General features: G+C 37.8%; 1 protein-coding gene across 3 annotated transcripts in view; it reads right to left on the reverse strand.

Moving 5' to 3' along the window:
• Positions 1–104: 104 nt before the first annotated feature.
• Positions 105–23,339, reverse strand: part of mto1 (mitochondrial tRNA translation optimization 1) — a 33,174-nt gene continuing 9,939 nt past the window's right edge. For 2 of the 3 annotated variants that reach the window (XM_073828129.1, XM_073828130.1), the window contains exons 4-13: positions 21,565–21,682; positions 21,181–21,476; positions 14,145–14,257; positions 13,123–13,313; positions 11,937–12,067; positions 4,754–4,958; positions 2,124–2,295; positions 1,922–2,031; positions 1,604–1,761; positions 105–243 (exon numbers count right to left, since the gene is read on the reverse strand). In XM_073828129.1, the coding sequence (XP_073684230.1) occupies positions 136–243; positions 1,604–1,761; positions 1,922–2,031; positions 2,124–2,295; positions 4,754–4,958; positions 11,937–12,067; positions 13,123–13,313; positions 14,145–14,257; positions 21,181–21,476; positions 21,565–21,682 (1,602 nt within the window). In that variant the 3' untranslated portion in view covers positions 105–135. Of the gene's footprint in view, positions 244–1,603; positions 1,762–1,921; positions 2,032–2,123; positions 2,296–4,753; positions 4,959–11,936; positions 12,068–13,122; positions 13,314–14,144; positions 14,258–21,180; positions 21,477–21,564; positions 21,683–23,339 lie in introns of those variants that run through there. The other variant, XM_073828131.1, reaches the window with a different exon arrangement.

Consider the following 23,339-nt stretch of genomic DNA (forward strand, 5'->3'; position numbering starts at 1 on the left):
TTTGTTTTATAAATTACACCCCTCTGAAAACTTGCAAAATGTACTTAGTTCCTCATTTTAAATAAAGTTATTTTTATACAGTCTTACTTGTAACCTGCAACATCCCTTTGCATAATACACAATTTATCATTTTTGTTAGACTCCAGTTTTACCATGGGTCCTATGTTTGTTTCTGTGCACGTAGTTGAACAGATGAACTATGGCTGCTGGGGTGATACCTGGCAGACGGGTGGCGGCTCCCAACTAAAAATAACCAAGCAAAAAAACAATGAGTTACTAATGTATGTAAACACTGATTTTAGAATATGACAATCTTATCAAAAGCGGACAGTTCCTAATAGAGTGGTGCAGGTATGATGTCAAAACCTCAGAATAATTCTCCATGGGTTACCTTAAGACTTTCCTATGGACTTTAAAAAAAAAATGGGGGTTTTCAATTTCTGAGTTGTTTTGCTATACAACATAAGTTACACACACCCATACCGACAATGCAAATTAGGTCATCTAAAAACTACAACGAGGAGCTAATTTTGATCCTGTCACTGCCTCTTTTGTTCTCTTGCTAGAAAAGGCTTGGAGACCTAATGCTCGCTGCCCATGGCCATGCAGAATCAATTGCAATTGCATTCATGACAACAGACTAATGTCAACACTGATTCCTGACTACTTTACACTGTCCTATAGAAATAAAGGCAAAATGTCAAAAATAAATCTTAAAAAAAAAGATCTAGACATGCCCAATTAAAATATTCACAGCTTAAATAAACAACAATGCTAAATTTCAGTGCCCAACTTTGCAAGCCCCCCAAAAAAACAATTAAACAAATTAAAATTTAAGCACTGTTAATGCATTATTTTTTTTCCGTCACTGCAATTCAACACATTTTTGTTTTAAAGATTCAAAGAAAACAAATAAAATGCACACAAAAGTGTTACACAAAATGAGTGTAGCCTGTACTTGTCGCACTTTTGTTAATCTGTTAATTATTTAGGAGAAATATATTTTGTGTAGTTCCATTTATTTTATTCCTTTTATATACTTAATTTCTGTTTTTCTTTTGTTCACAGAAGCGTTTCTAGACATTCTAATCTTAGTGGTTAATGTCAGGAAAATAAGCACAATCCTGTCATTATACAACTTAACTTGCGTACAATCCAAGTTTTGTGTAGAAACAACCGTACGCCCAATTTTGAAGCGAATATGTGTGAATGTTGTAGTTTGTGCATTACCATCATTGTGGCGTGTGTACAAAGTTTAGAACTTGTTTTTTTATTCTCAAAGCTAAGCACAACAAATACAGCTGAACAAACTGTAAGATGTCCACTTAATCTTTCAGGGAGACTGAAGCAAATTGGAATTAACAAAATTAACTGTGATACACACTTAAAACATGGCACTACTGGCTTGAGCGAATACTGATGCTGAGAATGAAAGGTAATATGAGTCATTTCTGTGTCACTAGTGGAATCAAACTGAATGAAAATAATGACTGGATTATTACATTTAGGGCTGCTTGGACAAAATTTGTGTCCGATACTTGAGGTCTGTTCAAACTTGTGTCACAGAAATTGCACTCTTCACCTTTAAAGGCAAAGGTCTTACTGTGCTTGGACGCATGGCATCAAGAATCTCTCGGACCTCTTGAGAGAGAGACACGGGTAAAGTCAGATAGTCAATGTCCTGTGGCAAAGACAGACTCTCTTCTGCCTGCATACGCTCTATCTCTCTCTTCTGCTTATCACAGTGTGGACGGTACAGAGCTACAAGAAACAGATGGTCAAGAGACTGATGTGGATTAATGCAGTTTTTCAGAGGCCCATTTTAGTTACCAAACATATAACTGGCACTATGACAATTACAAAATTCAAGTTCTATAAAGTACTATGACACAATGCAACATGTTTTGTAATGTTTTATTACCTTCAACTTTCAGTCTCTCTGAAAATTCTAAGTATACGCCAAAGAGTTCTGGAAAGGCAGAGGATAACATCTGGTAGAAAATATCTTTATACTGCAACACCTCCACTCCACTAAAACAGAAACCAGCATTTTCAGCTCTACAGACATTTATCCTCATATCAAACATTGATATTTTATTATAGTAAGTTTGTTATAGTCTTACTTAAGAATGGAGCTCTTAGTCTCACTGATGCTGACAACTCCCAGTTTGTCCCTCCAGCGAGCAGCAGAGAGGGAGATGGACTGCAGGGTAGATAATGCCTCATTCAAACCTGCCTGAACCCGAAGGGCTTCATTATAGCGCTGCTCAGACACACAGCCGATCTCCTCAAAACCTGAGAAAGATTCATACAGTCACTGCTATGCTCCAAACTATAATAATGATAATATACTAAATAATAAAGAAGGACTTTATAAAACAAATTATAGCAGGAGTAAATGATAACAGACCAGTTTACCATTATACATATCAGACATAAAATGGTGACAATCCCAGACATATAAATAATAACAGACCAGTTTATTGGCCATATATTAGCAGATTTTTTAGTGGCATTGTCCCCTTTTGTGTTGGAACTATATGCCACGGATTCAGGGTCTGATGTTGCTAGTTCAAAAGATATGTCCAAGCCTCACTACTAATTAGAAAAGTTCATATTAAAATTAGCAACAGCAGCTTGGGATGCTTTTTAGAACTTATTGGAGGAACAAGTAGGCAGCGTGATTGTGACATTTGCTTTTTATATGCCAGGCCAAGAAATTATGGACTAATTTTAACACAATATTAACAGTTACTTTGCTGTGTCAACAAAAATTGTTCTAAACAAAGACACAACTGAACCACTGCAGCATGTTGTGGTGTCAGTTGAGTGAATGTTTCAAATGACTCAAAGAGATTCACGTTGCCATTTGTGGCACAAAGATTTAACCAGCAGAAAGAATCGGTGTAAAATCCCCACTACTAGTTGAGACTGACAGTAACAGTAATTAGCACTCCTGAAGCACTGCTCTACCAATCAGATTTGAGAACCAGAAATAACTTTGAGGTATGTTATTTCCTCATAAGTCGTCATTAGCAACATTATTAGGGTTTAGAATTTTAAAGTGCCCCTATTATGCCTTTTCAAATATGATATTTCATGTAGTGTGTCATGTAGCTGTATGTGAACATAAACTATCTGCAAAGTTGTGACGCCGACAGTGCACTATAAATGAAGTTTTTGTCTAACAAAAAAAAGAGTCGGCTCACATTCGCCTAAACGAGTCGTCAGCAATTCGAATCTTTTTTCTGTAACGGCCACACGTCACGAGCTACACATTTGCGTAATGTCCGCCCACGTTCAATTTCGCAAACAACTTGCCCGCCCACAAACAGTAGGCCTACCATTTTCACGTGGATTAACGTTACATCATGTCAAGAAGACGCCCTGCGCTGTGAGAGTGAATTTGTTTTATATGCCCTTCCGAAAGATGAAACTACCAAGAATGAGTGGTTAACATTAATTTTTTCAACACCTCAGCAGTCCAATGCCAATCTTGTGTTGTGTTCGCGTCATTTTACTGATGACTGTTTTTCCAATCTTGGGGAGTAACGTTACAACGCGAGATTCACCAAACGCTTGGTTTTAAAAAATGGATCAGTGCCCAGTTTATTTGGACCGGCTTGCTCCTCTGAACTTCTACCTGTAAGTATGATTAATAATTGATGATTGTATTTTCTAGAGATCGTTCAAAATACGTCTTTGTGTACGTTGGTGTGTAACAACCCCGCACATGTCTTGGTAACCGGCTAACTTGCGTTTCTGTAGTTCTGTTGTTCAGCTGTGAGTGCAATGTAGTATAAAAATTGTGATTGATGCAGCTTGACTGTCTGTCTGCCTTATTAGTTTAAGTAATGATAATGATAAATGATGGCTTAACGCAGTGTTATGGGTTGTACGTTACAGTGTTGAAGTTCACAACGTAGAGGTGTGCCCGGTTCGCTTACAAAAGCAAATTGCAAGCACTTTCCACAGTTATAATATGACACCCACTGAGAAACGTCCTGCTCCAGTCGTGCTTGCAAAACAGTTTCTTGTCGATGTGACACTTCAACAGTTTCATCGTCAGACTCCGGCTCGAATTGATAGGGTAAAATCGAGGCTATCTTTTCTATGCATTAACAGGTCTCCACAGCTGTCATTCAGTTATGGCAATGGGCGTTTCGTTTTGCGCTGTAGCGGTAGACCAATCCAAAAGGACTGCACCATCTGACCAATCACAGCAGTGAGGGCTCACTGAAAGGAGGGGTTTAGAGAGACTGATTCTTCAAACTGCTTCACACGAGTCGTTTACGAATCATTTAGAAACGGGGTAAAAATAAATCTAATTTTGGAGAAAACTAAAGTGTTTTTTGAACTTGCATACATGTAAACCTGTTTTAAGAGACTATTACAACAATATTAACTACCTTTAACATGGCATAATAGGGGCACTTTAATGAATCTTCCTGAAAAATCGGTTCTAAAAAAATTTATTTAGCAATTTTTGCAAGAATAATTAACCATTTTTCTGACGGAAAAGTCTGCTTGAGGGCATGTGGTATTAATACAATTGGTCATCTCTCTAAAATTAAGAAAATATGGAAATGAAATAGCATCGTAATGTTCAAGTGAACACATGTCTGAAAATCTAACTATACACACACTCTCTTGCTTATACACGTCTTATGCTCTCTCCATAAAGCCTAGTTACATATAAACTGGAATATATGTATATAGGCCCAGCTATGTGTAGAAAGAAAACTTATAATACCTCTGAGAGTGAGTCGCAGGTCAGCGTTGTCTGGTCTGAGGGAGGTTCGGAACTCTGCTCTACTTGTGAACATACGGTAAGGCTCTGTCACACCACGACCAACCAGATCATCAATTAGAACTCCGATGTAGCTCTGAGTGCGTGAGAGGGACAGCGGGGGCATGGAAAGAGACGTTCGACCTGCATTAACCCCAGCCCACAAACCCTAATGGAGAACAGAATAACCACATGTTAGAGACAGCCAGAAAACACTGAAAATAACATACAGTATTACCTATTCATACACAGGGCAACTTTTTGGCATTGTTGCCAAACAATATTGCTTGGACACTTTCCCATTGAGAATGGCCAACAATTCTGGATACTTAAGATCTGCCGTGGGCCCTGTGTCTCACCTGGTTGCCTGTTGATGGCAACATTGCCCAGCAATACTGCTCAAAAAGTTGCTCCACATTTTTTGTTTAATTTATCAAAAATATCTGCGAAGAAACTAATAATGCTGCAAGCAACCATTTTTATTGTATCTTTTTTTGGTATTATTTCTTTGATCTCATGTTTTCTTCCCATGGAAGAAACTTAGCCTAGGTGATATATTTGATGACAACTTTCTCTTAAATAGACTAGACAATTATGTTGACATTAATTGAAAGTTTAAGCATAGTTTCAATATCTGCATTTATCTCAGCGTTATCACTTAATGACAATAAATTAAGAGATATCAATCAAGTTTACTATGGGGTGGTGCAAGGCTCACTCCTAGGACCCTTGCTTTTCACTTTGGATATGCTACGCTTGTAAGATATACAGTGGTGTGAAAAAGTGTTGGCCCCCTTCCTGATTTTTTTTTTTTTTTTTTTTTTGCATGTTTGTCACACTTTGTTTCAGATCATCAAACAAATTTAAATATTAATCAAAGATAACACAAGTAAACACAACATGCAGTTGTTTATTTATGTTATTTATTAAAAGTTTTTTTATTATGAAAGGAAAACAAAATCCAAACCCACATGGCCCTGTGTGAAAAAGTGTTTGCCCCCTAATAACTGGTTGGGCCACACTTAGCAGCAACAACTGCAATCAAGCGTTTGCAATAACTTGCAATGAGTCAGTTACAGCGCTGTGCAGGAATTTTGGCCCACTCATCTTGGCAGAATTGTTGTAATTCAGCCACATTGGAGGGTTCATGAACTGCCTTTTTAAGGTCATGTCAGAGCATCTCAATAGGATTCAGGTCAGGACTTTGAATAGGCCACTCCGAAGTCTTCATTTTGTTTTTCTTCAGCCATTCAGAGGTGGATTTGCTGGTGTGTTTTGGATCATTGCAGAATTCATGGTTCCATTTATCACAGCAAGTCTTCCAGGTCCAGAAGCAGCAAAACAGCCCCAGACCATCACACTACCACCACCATATTTTACTGTTGCTATGATGTTCTTTTTCTGAAATGCTGTGTTACTTTTACGCCAGATGTAATGGGATACACACCTTCCAAAATGTTAAACTTTTGTCTCGTTAATCCAGAGTATTTTCCCAAAAGTCTTGGGGATCATCAAGATGTTTTCTGGCAAAACTGAGATGAGCCTTTATGTTCTTTTTGCTCAGCAGCGGTTTTCGTCTTGGAACTCTGCCATGCAGGCCATTTTTGCCCAGTCTCTTTCTTATGGTGGAGTCATGAACACTGACCTTAACTGAGGCAAGAGACGCCTGCAGTTCTTTAGATGTTGTTGTGGGGTCTTTTGTGACCTCTTGGATGAGTCGCCGCTGCGCTATTGGGGTAATTTTGATCGGCCGGCCACTCCTGGGAAGGTTCACCACTGTTCTATTTTTTTCGCCATTTGTAGATAATGGCTCTTACTGTGGTTCGTTGGAGTCCCAAAGCTTTAGAAATGGCTTTATAACCTTTTCCAGACTGATAGATCTCAATTACTTTCTTTCTCATTTGTTCCTGAATTTCTTTGGATCTCAACATGATGTGTAGCTTTTGAGGATCTTTTGGTCTACTTCACTTTGTCAGGCAGGTCTTATTTAAGTGATTTCTTGATTGCGAACAGGTGTGGCAGTAATCAGGTCTGGGTGCCCCTCATTTAAAAACTGCATGTTGTGTTTACTTGTGTTATCTTTGATTAATATTTAAATTAGTTTGATGATCTGAAACATTAAAGCATGACAAACATGCAAAAAAAAAAAAAAAAAATCAGGAAGGGGGCCAACACTTTTTCACACCACTGTATAATAGAATAGAATATACATATTTTCCCATTTCTGGGAAATTCATCTTGGACAACAATCACATGGCATCTAATTTTTGCAATTCTCTACTAAATAATTTAACTGCAGTGGCACAAAATAATTTCTGTAGCGATTTGATTTGCCCATTACAGTTCTCAATTGTCTCCCTGAGGGTAACATGTTAAAATTTTCATATAAAATATGTAATCTGCAACAATTTTCTTAGCTTGTCTTAAAACACATACCTCATAACATCTCATGTATAGATTGTTTTGCTTCCCAACCTACAATTTTTAGAGAAGTATGTACAAGCCAAACAATTTTGATTAGACAGGTTTCCATAACATGCTGTAATACCACATCTTATCAAACTCTAAAAAACAGACTGATAGAACAGAAATAATATCTAGATTTACCCCAAATTTTTCTAACCTTCGCAAAAAATATAACCTAATAATCAATCTAAAACAGACTGTTGATGTGAGAAGACCAACATAACGAATTGTCCATATAAACACCCAAGTATTTATATGATTATAGGCGAAGGGTGAGCCAACTCCAGGGTAAGGCTAAAAGCAGTCAAATCTATTAACTCCAAAAATCATAAACTCGTTTTTTTTTTTAAGAAAAAAAGAACCAGATGTGGGTGTTATATAGGCTAATAAAATATTTTAATGGGACTGAATTAGCATTTAACGTGATTACAATTTATTAAAAACATTAGAAATCAGTAATTAATATAACATTTCAATTCCACGATTATTCAAACAGCAAATAAATTATACAGAAAGTGACATTATCACTTACTTTAATCTATCACACTCTCAAAAAAACAAATTTATCGTTATAATCGATAAAGCTGTCTATACTGTGAAATAAATCTCTCACTTACATTGTACGTACATCTGCGCTTTGTTGGCTAAGCCTTCCCTAGCCTTACACACACTTCACCTATGTACATGTACATGTGCTGGTCATATAATTAGAATATCCTTAAAAAGTTGATTTATTTCACTAATTCCATTCAAGAAGTGAAACTTGCATAATGTATACATTCATTCCACACAGACTGATATGTTTCAAGTGTTTATTTCTTTTCATTTTGATTATTATAACTGACAACTAATGAAAACCCTAATTCAGTATCTCAGAAAATTAGAATACTGTGAAAAGTCTCAGTATTGAAGACACCTGGTGCCACAGTCTAATCAGCTAATTAACTCAAAACACCTGCAAAGGTCTTTAAATGGTCTCTCAGTCTAGTTTTGTAGGCTACACAATCATGGGGAAGACTGCTGATTTGACAGTTGTCCAAAAGACGACCATTGACACCTTGCACAAGGAGGGCAAGACAATAACAATAACAAAAAGTTATTGCAAAAGAGGCTGGCTGTTCACAGAGCTCTGTGTCGAAGCACATTAATAGAAAGGCGAAGGGAAGGAAAAGATGTGGTAGAAAAAAAAAGTGTACAAGCAATAGGGATAACCGCACCCTGGAGAGAATTGTGAAACAAAACCCATTCAAAAATGTGGGGGAGATTCACAAAGAGTGGAGCTGCAGCTGGAGTCAGTGCTTCAAGAATCACTACGCACAGACGTATGCAAGACATGGGTTTCAGCTGTCGCATTCCTTGTGTCAAGCCACTCTTGAACAACAGACAGTGTCAAAAGCATCCCGCCTGGGCTAAAGAAAAAAAGGACTGAACTGCTGCTGAATGTTCTCTGATGAAAGTAAATTTTGCATTTCCTTTGGAAATCAGGGTCCCAGAGTCTAGAGGAAGAGAGAAGAGGCACAGAATCCACGTTGCTTGAGGTCCAGTGTAAAGTTTCCACAGTCAGTGATGGTTTGGAGTGCCATGTCATCTGCTGGTGTTGGTCCACTGTGTTTTCTGAGGTCCAAGGTCAACGCAGCTGTATACCAGGACGTTTTAGAGCACTTCATGCTTCCTGCTGCTGACCAACTTTATGGAGATGCAGATTTCATTTTCCAACAGGACTTGGCACCTGCACACAGTGCCAAAGCTACCAATAACTGGTTTAAGGACTTAATTGGCCAGCAAACTCGCCTGACCTTAACCCCCTAGAAAATCTATGGGGTATTGTGAAGAGGAAGATGCGATATGCCAGACCCAACAATGCAGAAGTGCTGAAGGCCACTATCAGAGCAACCTGGGATCTCATAACACCTGAGCAGTGCCACAGACTGATCGACTCCATGCCACGCCGCATTGCTGCAGTAATTCAGGCAAAAGGAGCCCCAATAAGTATTGCGTGCTGTACATGCTCATATTTTTTATGTTCATACTTTTCAGTTGGCCAAGATTTCTAAAAATCCTTTCTTTGTATTGGTCTTAAGTAATATTCTAATTTTCTGAGACACTGAATTGGGGTTTTCATTAGTTGTCAGTTATAATCATCAAAATGAAAATAAATAAACACTTGAAATATATCAGTCTGTGTGGAATGAATGTATACATTATACAAGTTTCACTTCTTGAATGGAATTAGTGAAATAAATCAACTTTTCGAAGATATTCTAATTATATGACCAGCACCTGTATATGATGAAACCTGTTCAATAACATTTCCATGTATTATTACAGGACTATGATCCCCCACAGATCTAGGGTCAAAGATTGTTTCATTTAGAATCAAAGAATTCTAATCGCTGCAGAAGTACTGACAAAGTGAACACATATGCATGGTCAAACACCCTTTACAAAAAAAGGTAAAACAGCGATGTAGGACGATTTTGAAGTTGGAAATGAAAATGAGGGCACAGAGTACATATTCACATCGCAGCATTTGTGGTTGAAAAGTGTATGAATATTATTATATATTAAGGAAATGGCCAATCGTTTTGCTAGATAAGACCCTTATTCCTAGGCTGGGATTGGCACTGAAGCTGCATTTTTAACCTTCACTCCATTGAGCACCACTGAAGTCCGCTATATGGAGAAAAATCCTGGAATGTTTTCCTTAAAAAAACTTAAAGCAAAAACTGAAGAAAGAAAGACATGAATATCTTGGATGACATGGAGGTGAGTAAATTATCAGGATTTTTTTATTCTGAAAGTCGAGTAATCCTTTAAAAATGGTTGCTCTCATGGACTCTGTAGCATGCAAAATACACATTTAGTTGTGTGTGTTTGTCACAAATCTGGTTCGCGGACTTCCGTCCAATTGCCACCAGAGGTCACTCTTTCATTATACTGACTCTCACACTACACAGACTTTCACGTCACCCCGGACTACATTTACCATCATCCATTGCCCTGATCACACACAGCTGCCACCAATCAAACACACTTTATAAGCTCTATAAGCTCCCTCTTACTTTTAGACTGAAACATATGGCAAAAAACCTCTGTATTTATTGATTGGTTGACTAAGTGATTTGATGTGATCAGAAGCAGGCCTGGCTCCAGATAAGAGATAAAGGGAGAGCCAAGTGATATTCCAGGTGGGTGTTCTTTAATGCTTTAAAATTTTCTTAAATTTCAATATTCTTCTTTTTTGTGTCATATTTTGCAACTATTTAGTAACATTTTCTGAAGAATTATTCTCACATGCCTATTTTTTAATACAGCTTTTTTTTACCCCATTACATATCAATACATACCATTACAAGGTCAATTTAGTAACTTTAGTTTTGATTTTAAAAAAGGGCAGGTGTTCTAAAAGAACTATTTACATCACTATAATATTTACAACATCAGATTTAAGCTCTCTTTTTTTCCCCTTTTTGAAAATTGTTACAAAATCAAAATGTTTAATCTTAATTCTATTTTTCTTGAAAATTGTTTTCACATCTCTTTTATTATAGTATAAGATTATGGAAAACAAAAGCATACATTGCACTCTATGGAATATTCAAGCCATGGTCATGACTGATACCAAGCGATCCAAAAACAGTTCCAAGCGATCCAAGTGATCCAAAAACAGGCGTAGTGTCTGGGTATGCATGTTATGCACTTGCATATTAAATTAAAATGTGGGAACAAATACTTCATTCGTGGCCACGATAAATATATATTTTTGTCTGCATGTCATGTGCATGTCATTTTGTCTGCATGTCATGTTCAAAATTTCTTGTGTAAATTTGTTATATTGCTGCCATAGAACTGCATCATTTTGTAACTACATACAAATTGCATCGCCACGGCCAAATAAAATTATAAAAATAATAATTTATTTAAAAAAACAGTGTGAAGTTAGTTAAAAAGACTAACTGTATGTTTATCACAACTGTATTACATCTAACTTCAGCAACATCTCTTGCTCATTTTCAAAACGGAAACTAATAAATTTAGAAGCTAATAGATTATTTGTGGAGCTCCATGGCGCAGACCAAACGAAACTTGCCATTCTTTATATTGCAAATACACAAAGCCTTTAATAAAACACCAAGGACTTTGTGGAAAAAAAGGAGTGGGTGGATTTGTATCATTGTAGGGTGTTAAAATACATAATGTACTCTGTAATATGCCTATACATAATATGAACATAATCAACTTAAATGTCTTACGACAACTGCAAAGGGTGCCAAGATGTATCACTTTGCAGCATGATTCAAACCTTTTCTTAATATTGGCCAAACAATGTTTAAATCCACCTCATTTTAATATATGGCCACATGTAAACTCAAAGCAAGTGTTTAAACTTTTTGAACCGAACAATATAATGCAAGCACTATCAATGGTTTCACCACAAACTCAACTTTATACTGATATCGCTTTTTACCTTGAGAAGTATTACTGTCATGTTTAATATCGCAAGATCTTGTGTGCTCCACAAAGCCAGGTGAAATGGCTCTGTATTTATATTAGATGCACTGCATTGTTTTTTTTTGTGAATTTCTTTTATCGAAAACAAAAAATAATCATTCTATTCATATATACTGCCTTTGTACTTTGTAAGTACCCTTTCATAAATATGGCTATTTGTCAACTGTACCTGTGCAGCCGCCTCCTCATAGCCTGTGGTCCCATTTATCTGCCCAGCCAGGAAGAGACCTTGAGTACTCTTTACTTCCAGCCAGGGAAAGAGTTGTGTTGGACAGACAAAGTCATATTGCACCCCATAACCTGAAACAAACGATTACGACAGCTTATAAGTTTTCTGTTCACCCCATTGTGTTGGAGACAAACACTATGCTTTACCCAGTAATATTTACACACCCCTGAATGCCCCATCATTTACCATTCTTTGGTATAAGCTACAAAGTGGCCCAGTCATTGACACTGCATCTACCTGCACTATAATTTTCAATTTTGAAAAAACACCCACAACTTCATCTTACAGTCCAATGACTATAGTAAAATACTAAATCTACTAAATTACTGGCATCATTGGTGCTTTTAATGAGGTTTAGAAGCTTTACATCGGCTTTAAATATTCGCGGGGAATCCAATAATATTGCAATATTAAAAATATATAATATTAAAGTGCTTTCTTCACAGCAGAGCAGCAACCAGCACATTAAGATGTCCTGGCAATCATATACATTGCATGCTGATTTCCTTTACAGTATGTGCTGAAAAGGTAGCAAGAAGCAATAAATATATAAGCTACATATGTATTGATTCATTTAAGTTTAATTTACACTAATATTAGAACATCAGACTCAGTTTTCACTCATTTGTGTTTTTTGTTCATGGTAAACAGAAACAGAGGCACCACTTTACTAGCACATTTAATGGTCATTGGGACAGGATTCACAATGGACAGTGAAACCAATGAAATCAACAACATGTGTACTGCAGCAGTTGTTTAAATAGTAGGTCTTTAAACCTCCAAATGAGTTTGGCAGTGTATGCTCCTAAGGCATCTTCTGAGTCAAGTGTGCATTATTGATCGCAGGACCGGATTTCTACCTGAGGGGGTCCCACCTGCCCTTGGAACGCAATGTCTCCCCTGTCCCTGTGAAGGTCTATGCACAACACGTCTTTATAGCACATCTCATCGTCTTTATTGACTGTTGTCACCAAATGTAAACTACTATTATTGCCCAGCTGTCTGACTACAAGGTCACAGATGTGATATTATACACATTAACATTATTATTTCTGGAAAGCTTTTTTGAAACAATGTGTATAGCGAAAAGGCTATACAAATAAATTAGACTTGACTAAAAATGTACCTGGAGTGTGGATTTTTGCACGCTGCAGCCCAGGGATCTCTCTGATGAGGCAGAGCTGCTTCTCAGGGGACATTGTCATAGACAAACCCTGAGGGTACATGAGGTCAGAGGTCAGACCCTCTGGTTCCAGCCACACCTGATGTTGTCGCCCTGGAAACCGCAGCACCTTTGACTCAATGGATGGGCAGTACCTGTAAGAAATGTTGTCAGACATTTGATGCAAGCATTTTTCTTTGCATTATAAGCCTTCTGCATGCTAGGTCTTTTTTTCAAGTGCTTTCAAAAAGTGTTGTCCCACTTATCCAACCTGCAAAATTATGCCAGCGAACAACGAACCGCATCCTAAGGTTTTATTTCTCCACTGTCCAAACATCACATGTTTGTGAGTCTTTCGTTCCTGCTACCTTTGTTATGTATAAGTATTATGCCTTGACTACTTTCAATTAACTTCTCAGTAAAAACTGCTTAGGGTTAGGCACAACGATCAAATTTTTTAACCCTGTCATTTTACATCAATGTAAACTATATCATCACCAGTAATAAAAGTTGAATATACTCTATAGCAGTGGTTTTCAACTCCAGTCCGCAGGGCCCACCGCTCTGTACATTTTGTATGTTTCTGAATCTGACACACTTAGTTCAGTTCATGTATCTTTCATAGTACATCCAACTTTTTCTGCATACATACAACATACTCACGTAACGTGAGTATGCTATATATATACACTCACAGTGTGATGCGAGCATTCAAAATGAATAAATCCCTATTTCTTGTTTTGTTAAAATCAGCTTAATACAAATAGGTAATCACTACATTGATTCACGATATTCACAACATTGCTCCTCTAATGTAAAAAAAAAAAAAAAAAAAAGCGAAAAGAGTATACCAAGCAACACTGGTATACTCTTTACTAGCTTTACTAGTCAGAAATTCATCATTTTGGTCATTCCAACAAGACATAAACCCACTGTGAAATTGAAAAAGTGAAATTGTATTGCACATGTGGGAGTTCAAACACTACCTGGGTCCTTTAGAGTCTTGCTGTATGTGCGAGTTGAGGTGGCTACTATCTTTTACCACTTTCTCTACTCCAGGAGTGGTGAATGTCAAATAACATGGAAGCTGCTCTTCAGACTGCACGGAAAATTTGCAACATGTCAGTTTACTAAAAAACAACAACAACAACTACAAAACAACAAAAAAACTACCATATTTTTAAGGCACAGCATATGACAGCTTAAAAATTGGGGGAGGGGGGTATTCAGAAGTAGCATAATTATTAGTAGTAGTATAAATATTTTATTATATGATTTTCAAGTGCCCAAAATGTTTCCCTGACTGCTCAGGAAAGTTGCTAATAGAAGGTTTACATTCTTGTGATGCCATCAGCCAATATGTCCAGCCAAAAAGCTATTTTCCTGCAGCTCCAGTGCAAGCAAAGTAAGTTAATTGAGAGTTTTTGACACTAGAATCAAAAAAGTTTATGTACGGTTTACTCTTGGTATATTGCATACATTATGATTTAAATAATGATTTCAATTTGCAGAATGATTATCGGTGAATAAAAATTTGGGCTTGTGGCTCACACAAAGCTGTATATGTCAGAAGGTTTAAAAAAAAATAGTACACTACTGTTATCTAGTGTTGTTTTTACATGTGGTTACTATGTTTTATGAGAAAATGGGAAACTGTAATAAGATTCTTTATTAAAGGAATATTTCACTTCCAGAACAAAAATTTACAGATAATGTACTCACCCCATTGTCATCCAAGATGTTCATGCCTTTGTTTCTTCAATCGTAAAGAAATTATTTTTTTTGAGGTAAACATTTCAGGAATTACCTCCACCACTTAAATGGTGCCTGTGAGGTTGAAAGTCCAAAATGCAGTTTCAATGCAGCTTCAAAGGGCTTGAAATTATCCCAGCCAAGGAATAAGGGTCTTATCTAGCAAAATTATCTGTCATTTTATTTAAAAAAAAGTATGTAGTATGTAAGTATGCCAGGCATAATGTGTAATCTGGGTCAATACAGTTGGGGTATGTCGAAAACTCCCATCTCATTTTCTTCTCCTACTTTAAAATCGTCCTACATCGCTGCAGAAGTACCGACCCAGTGTTTACAAAGTGAAGGTGCAAAGAAGTCAAGTCAAGTCAAGTCAAGATTATTTATACAGCGCTATTGTATTTACAATACAAGTTGTGTCAAAGCAACCTTACAGTATTAAAATAAAGTAAAATGTTAATAATAATGCAAGAGTTCCATATTGCAACAAAGTCAAATTGGGGAGGACTCATCTGGTTCCCATGGCCTTGTGCCGGTGGCCGTTTAGGGTAGGAGTTCTTTCTTGATGATCTGTCTCTGGGGCTCAACTAGTTGACACGGTATCCGCTGACATTCGGCTGTAGGTGTTGATCCACCATCTGCTCTTAGTTTGGACTGGATCCGGGGGACTGCAGTGACCATCTGATCTGGATACGGACTGGATCTGGTGGCTATGGTGACCTGGGAATAAGAAACAAACAGACAAATGCAAGAGTTCCAAGTTGCCACAAAATCAGATTGGAGAGGACTCATCTGGATTTCGCTGTCTTGCGTCGATGGCCGTCTAGGTGATGAGGTCTTCACTGATGATCTGTCTCTGGGGCTCATCTAGTTGATGTGGTCTCTGCTGACATTCAGGGCTGTAGAGGATATCTCTGGGTGCTGATGGGCACGGACTAGATCCGGGAGACTGCAGTGACCATCTGATCTGGATACAGGTGGCTACGGTGACCTCGGAGTAAGAAGGAAAGATACTAATATTAGCGTAGATGCCATTCTTCTTCTGATGCAACGAGTACATCAGGTGTTATAGGAAGTGTCCCTGGTTCCGGTTGACCTAAATAATGAAGCCTAACAATCCTTTAACGGATTTGGAATAGGAAATGTATTAAGTGTAGGCCAGGTTAAAGAGATGGGTCTTTAATCTAGATTTAAAGTGACATAGTGTGTCTGCCTCCCGAACAGTGTTAGGTAGATTGTTCCAGAGTTTGGGCGCTAAATGTGAAAAAGATCTGCCGCCTGCAGTTGATTTTGATATTCTAGGTACTATCAAATTGCCGGAATTTTGAGAACGCAGCAGACGTGAGGGACTATAATATGATAAGAGCTCGCTCAAGTACTGAGGAGCTAAACAATTGAGGGCTTTATAAGTAATTAGCAAGATTTTGAAATCTATACGATGTTTAATAGGGAGCCAGTGCAGTGTTGACAGAACCGGGCTAATATGCTCATACTTTCTGGTTCTAGTAAGAACTCTAGCTGCTGCATTTTGGACCAGTTGGAGTTTGTTTAATAAGCGTGCAGAACAACCACCCAATAAAACATTACAATAATCTATCCTTGAGGTCATGAACGCATGGATTAACGTTTCTGCATTTGACATCGTGAGCACAGGTCGTAATTTCGATATATTTTTTAGATTAAAAAAATGTGGTTTTGCAAATGCTAGAAATGTGGCTTTCGAAGGAAAGATTGCTATCGAATAGCACACCTAGGTTCCTGACTGATGACGACGAATTGACAGAGCAGTCATTGAGTATTAGACTGTGTTTTAGGTTATTACATGCGGAGGTTATAGGTCCAATAATTAACACTGTTTTTTCAGAATTTAGCAGTAAAAAATTTCTTGCCATCCATTTTTTTATTTCAACTATGCATTCTGTTAGTTTTTCAAATTGGTATGTTTCGCCGGGCCGTGAAGAAATATAGAGCTGCGTATCATCAGCATAACAGTGAAAGCTAACACCATGTTTCCTGATGATATCTCCCAAGGGTAACATATAAAGTGTAAAAAGTAATGGCCCTAGTACTGAGCCTTGAGGTACTCCATACTGCACTTGTGATTGATATGATACCTCGTCATTCACTGCTACGAATTGATGCCGGTCAGATAAGTACGATTCGAACCAAGCCAGTGCACTACCCCTAATGCCAACATAATTTTCAAGTCTATTTAAAAGAATATTGTGGTCAATAGCATCAAACGCAGCACTAAGATCCAGTAGTACTAATAGAGAGATGCATCCACAATCGGATGACAGGAGAAGATCATTTGTAACTCTAATAAGAACAGTCTCAGTACTATGATACGGTCTAAAACCTGACTGGAAATCCTCACAGATACCATTTTTCTCTAAGAAAGAACACAATTGTGAGGACACTACCTTTCCTAGTATCTTTGACAGAAAAGGGAGATTTGAAATTGTTTAATTCATTGGGATCAAGTTGAGGTTTTTTAATTAGAGGCTTAATAACAGCCAGTTTGAAAGTTTTGGGGACATATCCTAAAGATAGTGACGAATTAATAATATTCAGAAGAGGATCTATGACTTCTGGAAGCACCTCTTTTAGTAGCTTAGATGGAATAGGGTCTAACATACATGTTGTCGGTTTAGATGATTTAATAAGTTTGTACAACTCTTCCTCTCCTATAGTTGAAAATGCATGGAATTGTTCCTCAGGAGATTTATAGCATATCTGATGTGATACTGTAGCGGATGGTTGCATAGTTACAATTTTATCTCTAATAGTATCTATCTTGGTAGTAAAATAGTTCATGAAGTCATTACTGCTGTGCTGTTGGGAAAATTCAGCACCTGTTTGTGCTTTATTCTTCGTTACTTTAGCCACTGTATTGAATAAATACCTAGGGTTATGTTTGTTTTCTTCTAAGAAAGATGAAAAATAATCTGATCTAGCAGTTTTTAATGCTTTTCTATATGATATGTTACATTCACGCCAGGCTGTATGGAAAACCTCTAGATTTGTTTTCTTCCAGCTGCGTTCCATTTTTCGTCGTGCTCTCTTCAGTGCACGAGTGTGTTCAGTATACCATGGCATCGGACTGTTTTCCTTAATTTTTCTTAACCGCAGAGGAGCAACTATATCTAAAGTGCTAGAAAAAAGAGAGTCAATAGTTTCTGTTGCATCATCAAGTTTTCCTGAGCTATCGGATATGCTGAGGAATTCAGATAAATCAGGAAGGTTACTTACAAAGCAGTCTCTTGTGGTAGAAGTGATGGTTCTACCGTACTTATAGCGAGGGGTTAGTTTAACAGTTTTAGTTATCTGGAGTTTACACGAGACTAGATAATGATCTGAGATATCATCACTTTGATGCAGAATTTCAACGCCATTAACATCAATTCCGTGTGACAATATTAAATCTAAAGTATGATTTCGGCAATGAGTAGGTCCTGACACGTGTTGTCTAACCCCAATTGAGTTCAGAATGTCTATAAATGCTGATCCCAATGCATCTTTTTCATTATCAACATGGATGTTAAAATCACCCACTATTAAGACTTTATCTGCGGCCAACACTAATTCGGATAGAAAATCAGCAAATTCTTTAATAAAGTCTGTATGGTGCCCTGGTGGCCTGTAAACAGTAGCCAGTAAAAACGTCACAGGAGATTTATCATTAATACTTGATTCTTTGGATAATGTTATATGGAGCACCATTACTTCAAACGAGTTATACTTAAAGCCCGTTCTCTGAGAAACACTGAACATATTGCTATAAAATGTGTAAACACCTCCCCCCTTACCTTTTACACGTGGCACATGTTTGTAACAGTAATTTTTGGGGGGTAGCCTCATTTAAAATAATGTAATCATCTGGTTTTAGCCAGGTTTCTGTCAAACAGAGCACATCTAGCTTATGATCAGTGATCATATCATTTACAAAAAGTGCTTTCGTAGAAAGTGACCTGATATTTAATAAGCCAAGCTTTATCATTTGTTTCTCAGTATTATATACATTTTTTATTTGTTGAACATCAATTAAATTGTTTCTCTTACATTGTTTTGGACGTTTATTGTATTTTCTAGCTTGGGGAACAGACACAGTCTCTATAGTGTGATATCTAGGTGAAAGGGTCTCTATGTGCTGAGAATTAACTGATTTCTATGACGTGAGGTGGCTAGCTGATGGTCGGTGTAGCCAGTCTGTCTGCTTCTTGACCTGGGCCCCAGTTAGTCAAGTGCAAACGCTAAGACTATGTGCCATATTTCTGGATAGGAGAGATGCTCCACATCCGGAGGGATGAAGACCATCTCTTTTCAACAGGTCAGGTCTGCCCCAGAAACTCGTCCAATTGTCTATGAAACCTATGTTATTTCACGGGCACCACTTTGACATCCAGCCGTTTAATGATGACAATCTACTCGTCACCACGGTAAGCAGGGAGGGGACCAGAGCATATTACAGTGTCTGACATCGTACTTGCAAGTTCACACACCTCTTTAACATTATTTTTAGTGATCTCCGACTGGCGAAGTCGAACATCATTAGTGCCGACGTGAATAACAATCTTACTGAATTTATGTTTAGCATTAGCCAGCACTTTTAAATTTGCCAAGATGTCAGGCGCTCTGGCTCCCGGTAAACACTGGACTATGGTGGCTGGAGTCTCTATTTTCACGTTCCGTACAATAGAATCGCCAATTACTAGAGCACTTTCATCAGGTTTCTCAGTGGGTGCGTCACTGAGTGGGGAGAACCTGTTTGATGTTCTGATCGGAAGAGCGGTGTTTTGATCCGCGACTATGCCGTCTCACAGTCACCCAGTTGCCCTGCTGCACGGGCACTGTAACTACCGGAACCGAACAATTTGCATGTCTCCCTAAGCTAGTCACATCCAAAGCCGTATCTAAGTCCCTCACATTCTTACTATCCTCCATTAAAGTTTGGATGTGTGTCTCTAGTTCTGAAATCTTCTCTGTCAGCCTAGCTATTTCCTTGCATTTATTACATGTATAAGGCTCACTGCTGACAGAGATAGATAAGCTATACATGTGGCAGGTGGTGCAGACAACAATAGCAAGAGAAGAAGCCATTACTCACCGTTTTTGTAGAATGGTTCCAACTTACCACTGTTGTTTTGATGAACTCTTGAAGAGAGGGATGGGAGGAGGAACAACGGAGTGAATAGGACGTAAAAGGAATCGCGATTCGCAAGCTAATCGGCTAACTGAATGCTAACTTGTTGCAAATCGTGGTTGTGGAATAAAAGCGAAACGGTTTGCGAGACAGAAAGGAGAGCGGTAGTAGGCGCGAGTAGAGAACGTGAATGTAAATGCAAGTCGCCAGTGGGAAGCTAAATAGCTAAGCTAAATAGCTAACCCACTGCAGTCGCGGTTAACGAGTAAAGTGAGCGGTCAGATTAGTGTGACGGATAATTTCACAAGTCTGTTGGTAGTAAAGCTGTTTTTAATTACTTTAAACAGCAGAGAGTAATAATAGGATAGAGATTTCTAAAGAAAAACAAGCTCCAGAACGCTACAATCACAGAGAGCTAAAAACACAAACCACACGGTAGCTCAGCAAAACAGGAAGTTTTGAGTTTCTCTGAGTAGAGATTTAAGCTTGAAAAGAGCTGATAAGAGAGCATAGATGGGGATAGATGTACACAGACAGTCGTCCCAACACAAATAAGGTCAAACGGCCTTTACAAAAAAGGTAAAACAATGATGTAGGACGATTTTGAAGTTGGAGGAGATTTTTAGCATACCCTAACTGTGTTGACCCATATTACACAGAGTATGCTTGCGCAGAGCTAGACAAGACGAGCATTTGAGGTTAAAAAGTATATACATTTTCAGTTTTTTTTAGAAAATAACATTGTTTCGCTAGATAAGATTCTATTCCTCAGCTGGGATCGTTTAGAGCCCTTTGAAGCTGCATTAAAACTGCATTTTGGACGTTTAAACTCATGGGCACCATTGAAGTCAACTATATGGAGATAATTCCTAAAACGTTTTCCTTAAAAAACTATTTCTTTATGACTGAAGAAAGAAAGGCATGAACATCTTTGATGGCAACAGTGTCAGCACATTATCTGTACATTTTTGTTCTGGAAGTGAACTACTCCTTTAAAAGAAGAAACATTCTCCCTTTGCATTCCACAGAAGTTAGTATGTCATATAGATTTAAGGGTGAGTAAATGGGGTAAATTATTCCCTTAATACTTAAAGCTAATTGTGTAAGTAAATATGACCGATAATTCATACCTTACAATGTGTGTTTGTATTAATAAAGCTGAATGGAGTGGGATTTGAGTCAGGCAACTGAATAACAGTGAGGGAGAAGTCAATCGTATTCTTGATGATACGAGGGGGAGTACCAGTCCTCAGCCGGCCAATCTTCAACCCCAAAACCTCTTTTAAGCTATTAGACAGACCAGAACAGGAAGGTGGATCACCCATGCGGCCCCCTGGAGAAGTGTTTTGGCCCATGAAGAGGGCACCAGATAGAAAGGTGCCTGTGGTCAGAACCACAGAATGGGAATGGATTTCACCTCCATGCGCTGCCATAGACAACATTTGGTTAAATCATGAATCTGTCACTCTGTTCTTAGGCATAGTTAAGTATGCTGAGTATATGACATTTCTCACCCAAGCGTATTCCATAAACTTTATGTCTTCCTGGTTTCTCTGGGTCAGCAAGAGTCAACAGAAGGTCCTGAACAGAGCCCTCTAGGATGGTCACTCTCGGTGTAGATAAAAGCTCTGACTGAAAGACAAGAAGGAAGAGTGTATGAAGGAACTGAGGTGGTAGCAAAGTTGTGTCTGGTGATGCTTGAGTCCCTGGATAAGTCACACTGGGCCAAGCTGCTGAGCAGGAAACCCACCAACTTGGCCCCTTCAGGATCAGTTTCTGCCCTTTTCAAGTTGTATTTTTAACTGTTAGATAAGGCCTCATTAGCTCGACTTTGACGTCTCTCATATTCTATTTCTAAAAGCATGTCCTCCATTTGTTGAAGTAGGTCCTCAAAATGCAGTTGTTTTATTTTTTCCTCTCATATGTCTGCCTGGCTGTTTGTGAGTGATCAAAATTTTGATGACTTTGGTGCAAAGATTGAAGCTGATGATCAATGGACTTTTCTGCAGGACAGCCATGCCAAAAGTATACATCTAAATCTACGTATGCTTGGTTCAGGTCTCAGTTATAGAATGGTCTAGAGCCGGGGTCGTCAACTGGCGGACCGCAAGATGCGTCCATGCGGACAGTGAAAGCTTTTGACATAATTAAATAAAAAAATGCCAAAAGCTCATTTCTAATAAATAAATGTATTTCAAGCAAATCAGGGTCAGCGTTTAGGTGCAATCTTCCGTGCAGTGAAGAGAGCAGAGATCGGCGCATTGCGTACGGACAGATGTAGCTTTCAGTGAGTGAAAAACGTTGATGGAAAACGCATTGTTGTTGGGGTTACGTTGCAAAATATTGTAAATATATATTTTTATACTGTATTCTTATATATATTTATGTTTTAAACCATGACAGTGAGCCAATGGATATCACACAAGCAAAGTGAAAACTGCGCAACGTGTTAAAGTGAAAGTAAAAACAGCGCTTTCAGCATCTGACATGCACATTCTCTCAGAGATAGACGAATATACTTAATATGCTGATATTAATTTACTTCCCTAATATTTCTCTTGTGCGCCAAATACAGTGTGGAAAAAATAAAAAGAAACGTATTTTGTGTAGGCTAAGGGTTGTTTTTGAAAGTCTGTGTTTAAATAAAGCTCTTAATTCTCATTGATGACTATTATTAGAGGTTAAGAAAGTCTTAATTATGATTTCAAGTTAAATTGGGGACTAAAAGGCAAGAATTGCGATGAAACTTTATAAGGCTATCCATTGAATAAATATGAGCACTGCACGTTTTAAAGTCAGCTGCGGCGCTGCTTTGTGTACCATTCTGATAGCGCCTCCTGCTGGAAGAGAATGATCTGCCATTTTTAACCAGCTTGTACTTCTGTTGTCAAAAAGACCAATGTAAAAAATCAATCCATGGTTTTAAGCAGCAAACACGTAGAGTTGTAAATGTGAACTGATGGATCGACAAGATAATGTGTTATACAAATTTAAACAATTAAGGCAAAATATATGTATATGTTAATTAATATAATACTTGATTGACAATAATTGTTTAAATTAATATAAGAATTGATACTTTTGACTCTTGAAGGCTGGAATGTGAAGGCTTTTTTGTTTTGTGAAACCTGCATCTGAATTGTAAATTTTGCTTTTTACAGTCATTTTATTTATTTATTTATTTATTTATTTATTTTTTGTTCAGGTCTTTAAAAAGGTATTTAAATGTCTAGAATTTGAGATAAAATATGCTGCAGATACCCTGGTCTCGCAAAAAAACAGAAATAGT

Source organism: Garra rufa, chromosome 22 (genome assembly GCF_049309525.1).
Source record: "Garra rufa chromosome 22, GarRuf1.0, whole genome shotgun sequence".
In the NCBI taxonomy this organism is placed as follows: Eukaryota; Metazoa; Chordata; class Actinopteri; order Cypriniformes; family Cyprinidae; genus Garra; species Garra rufa.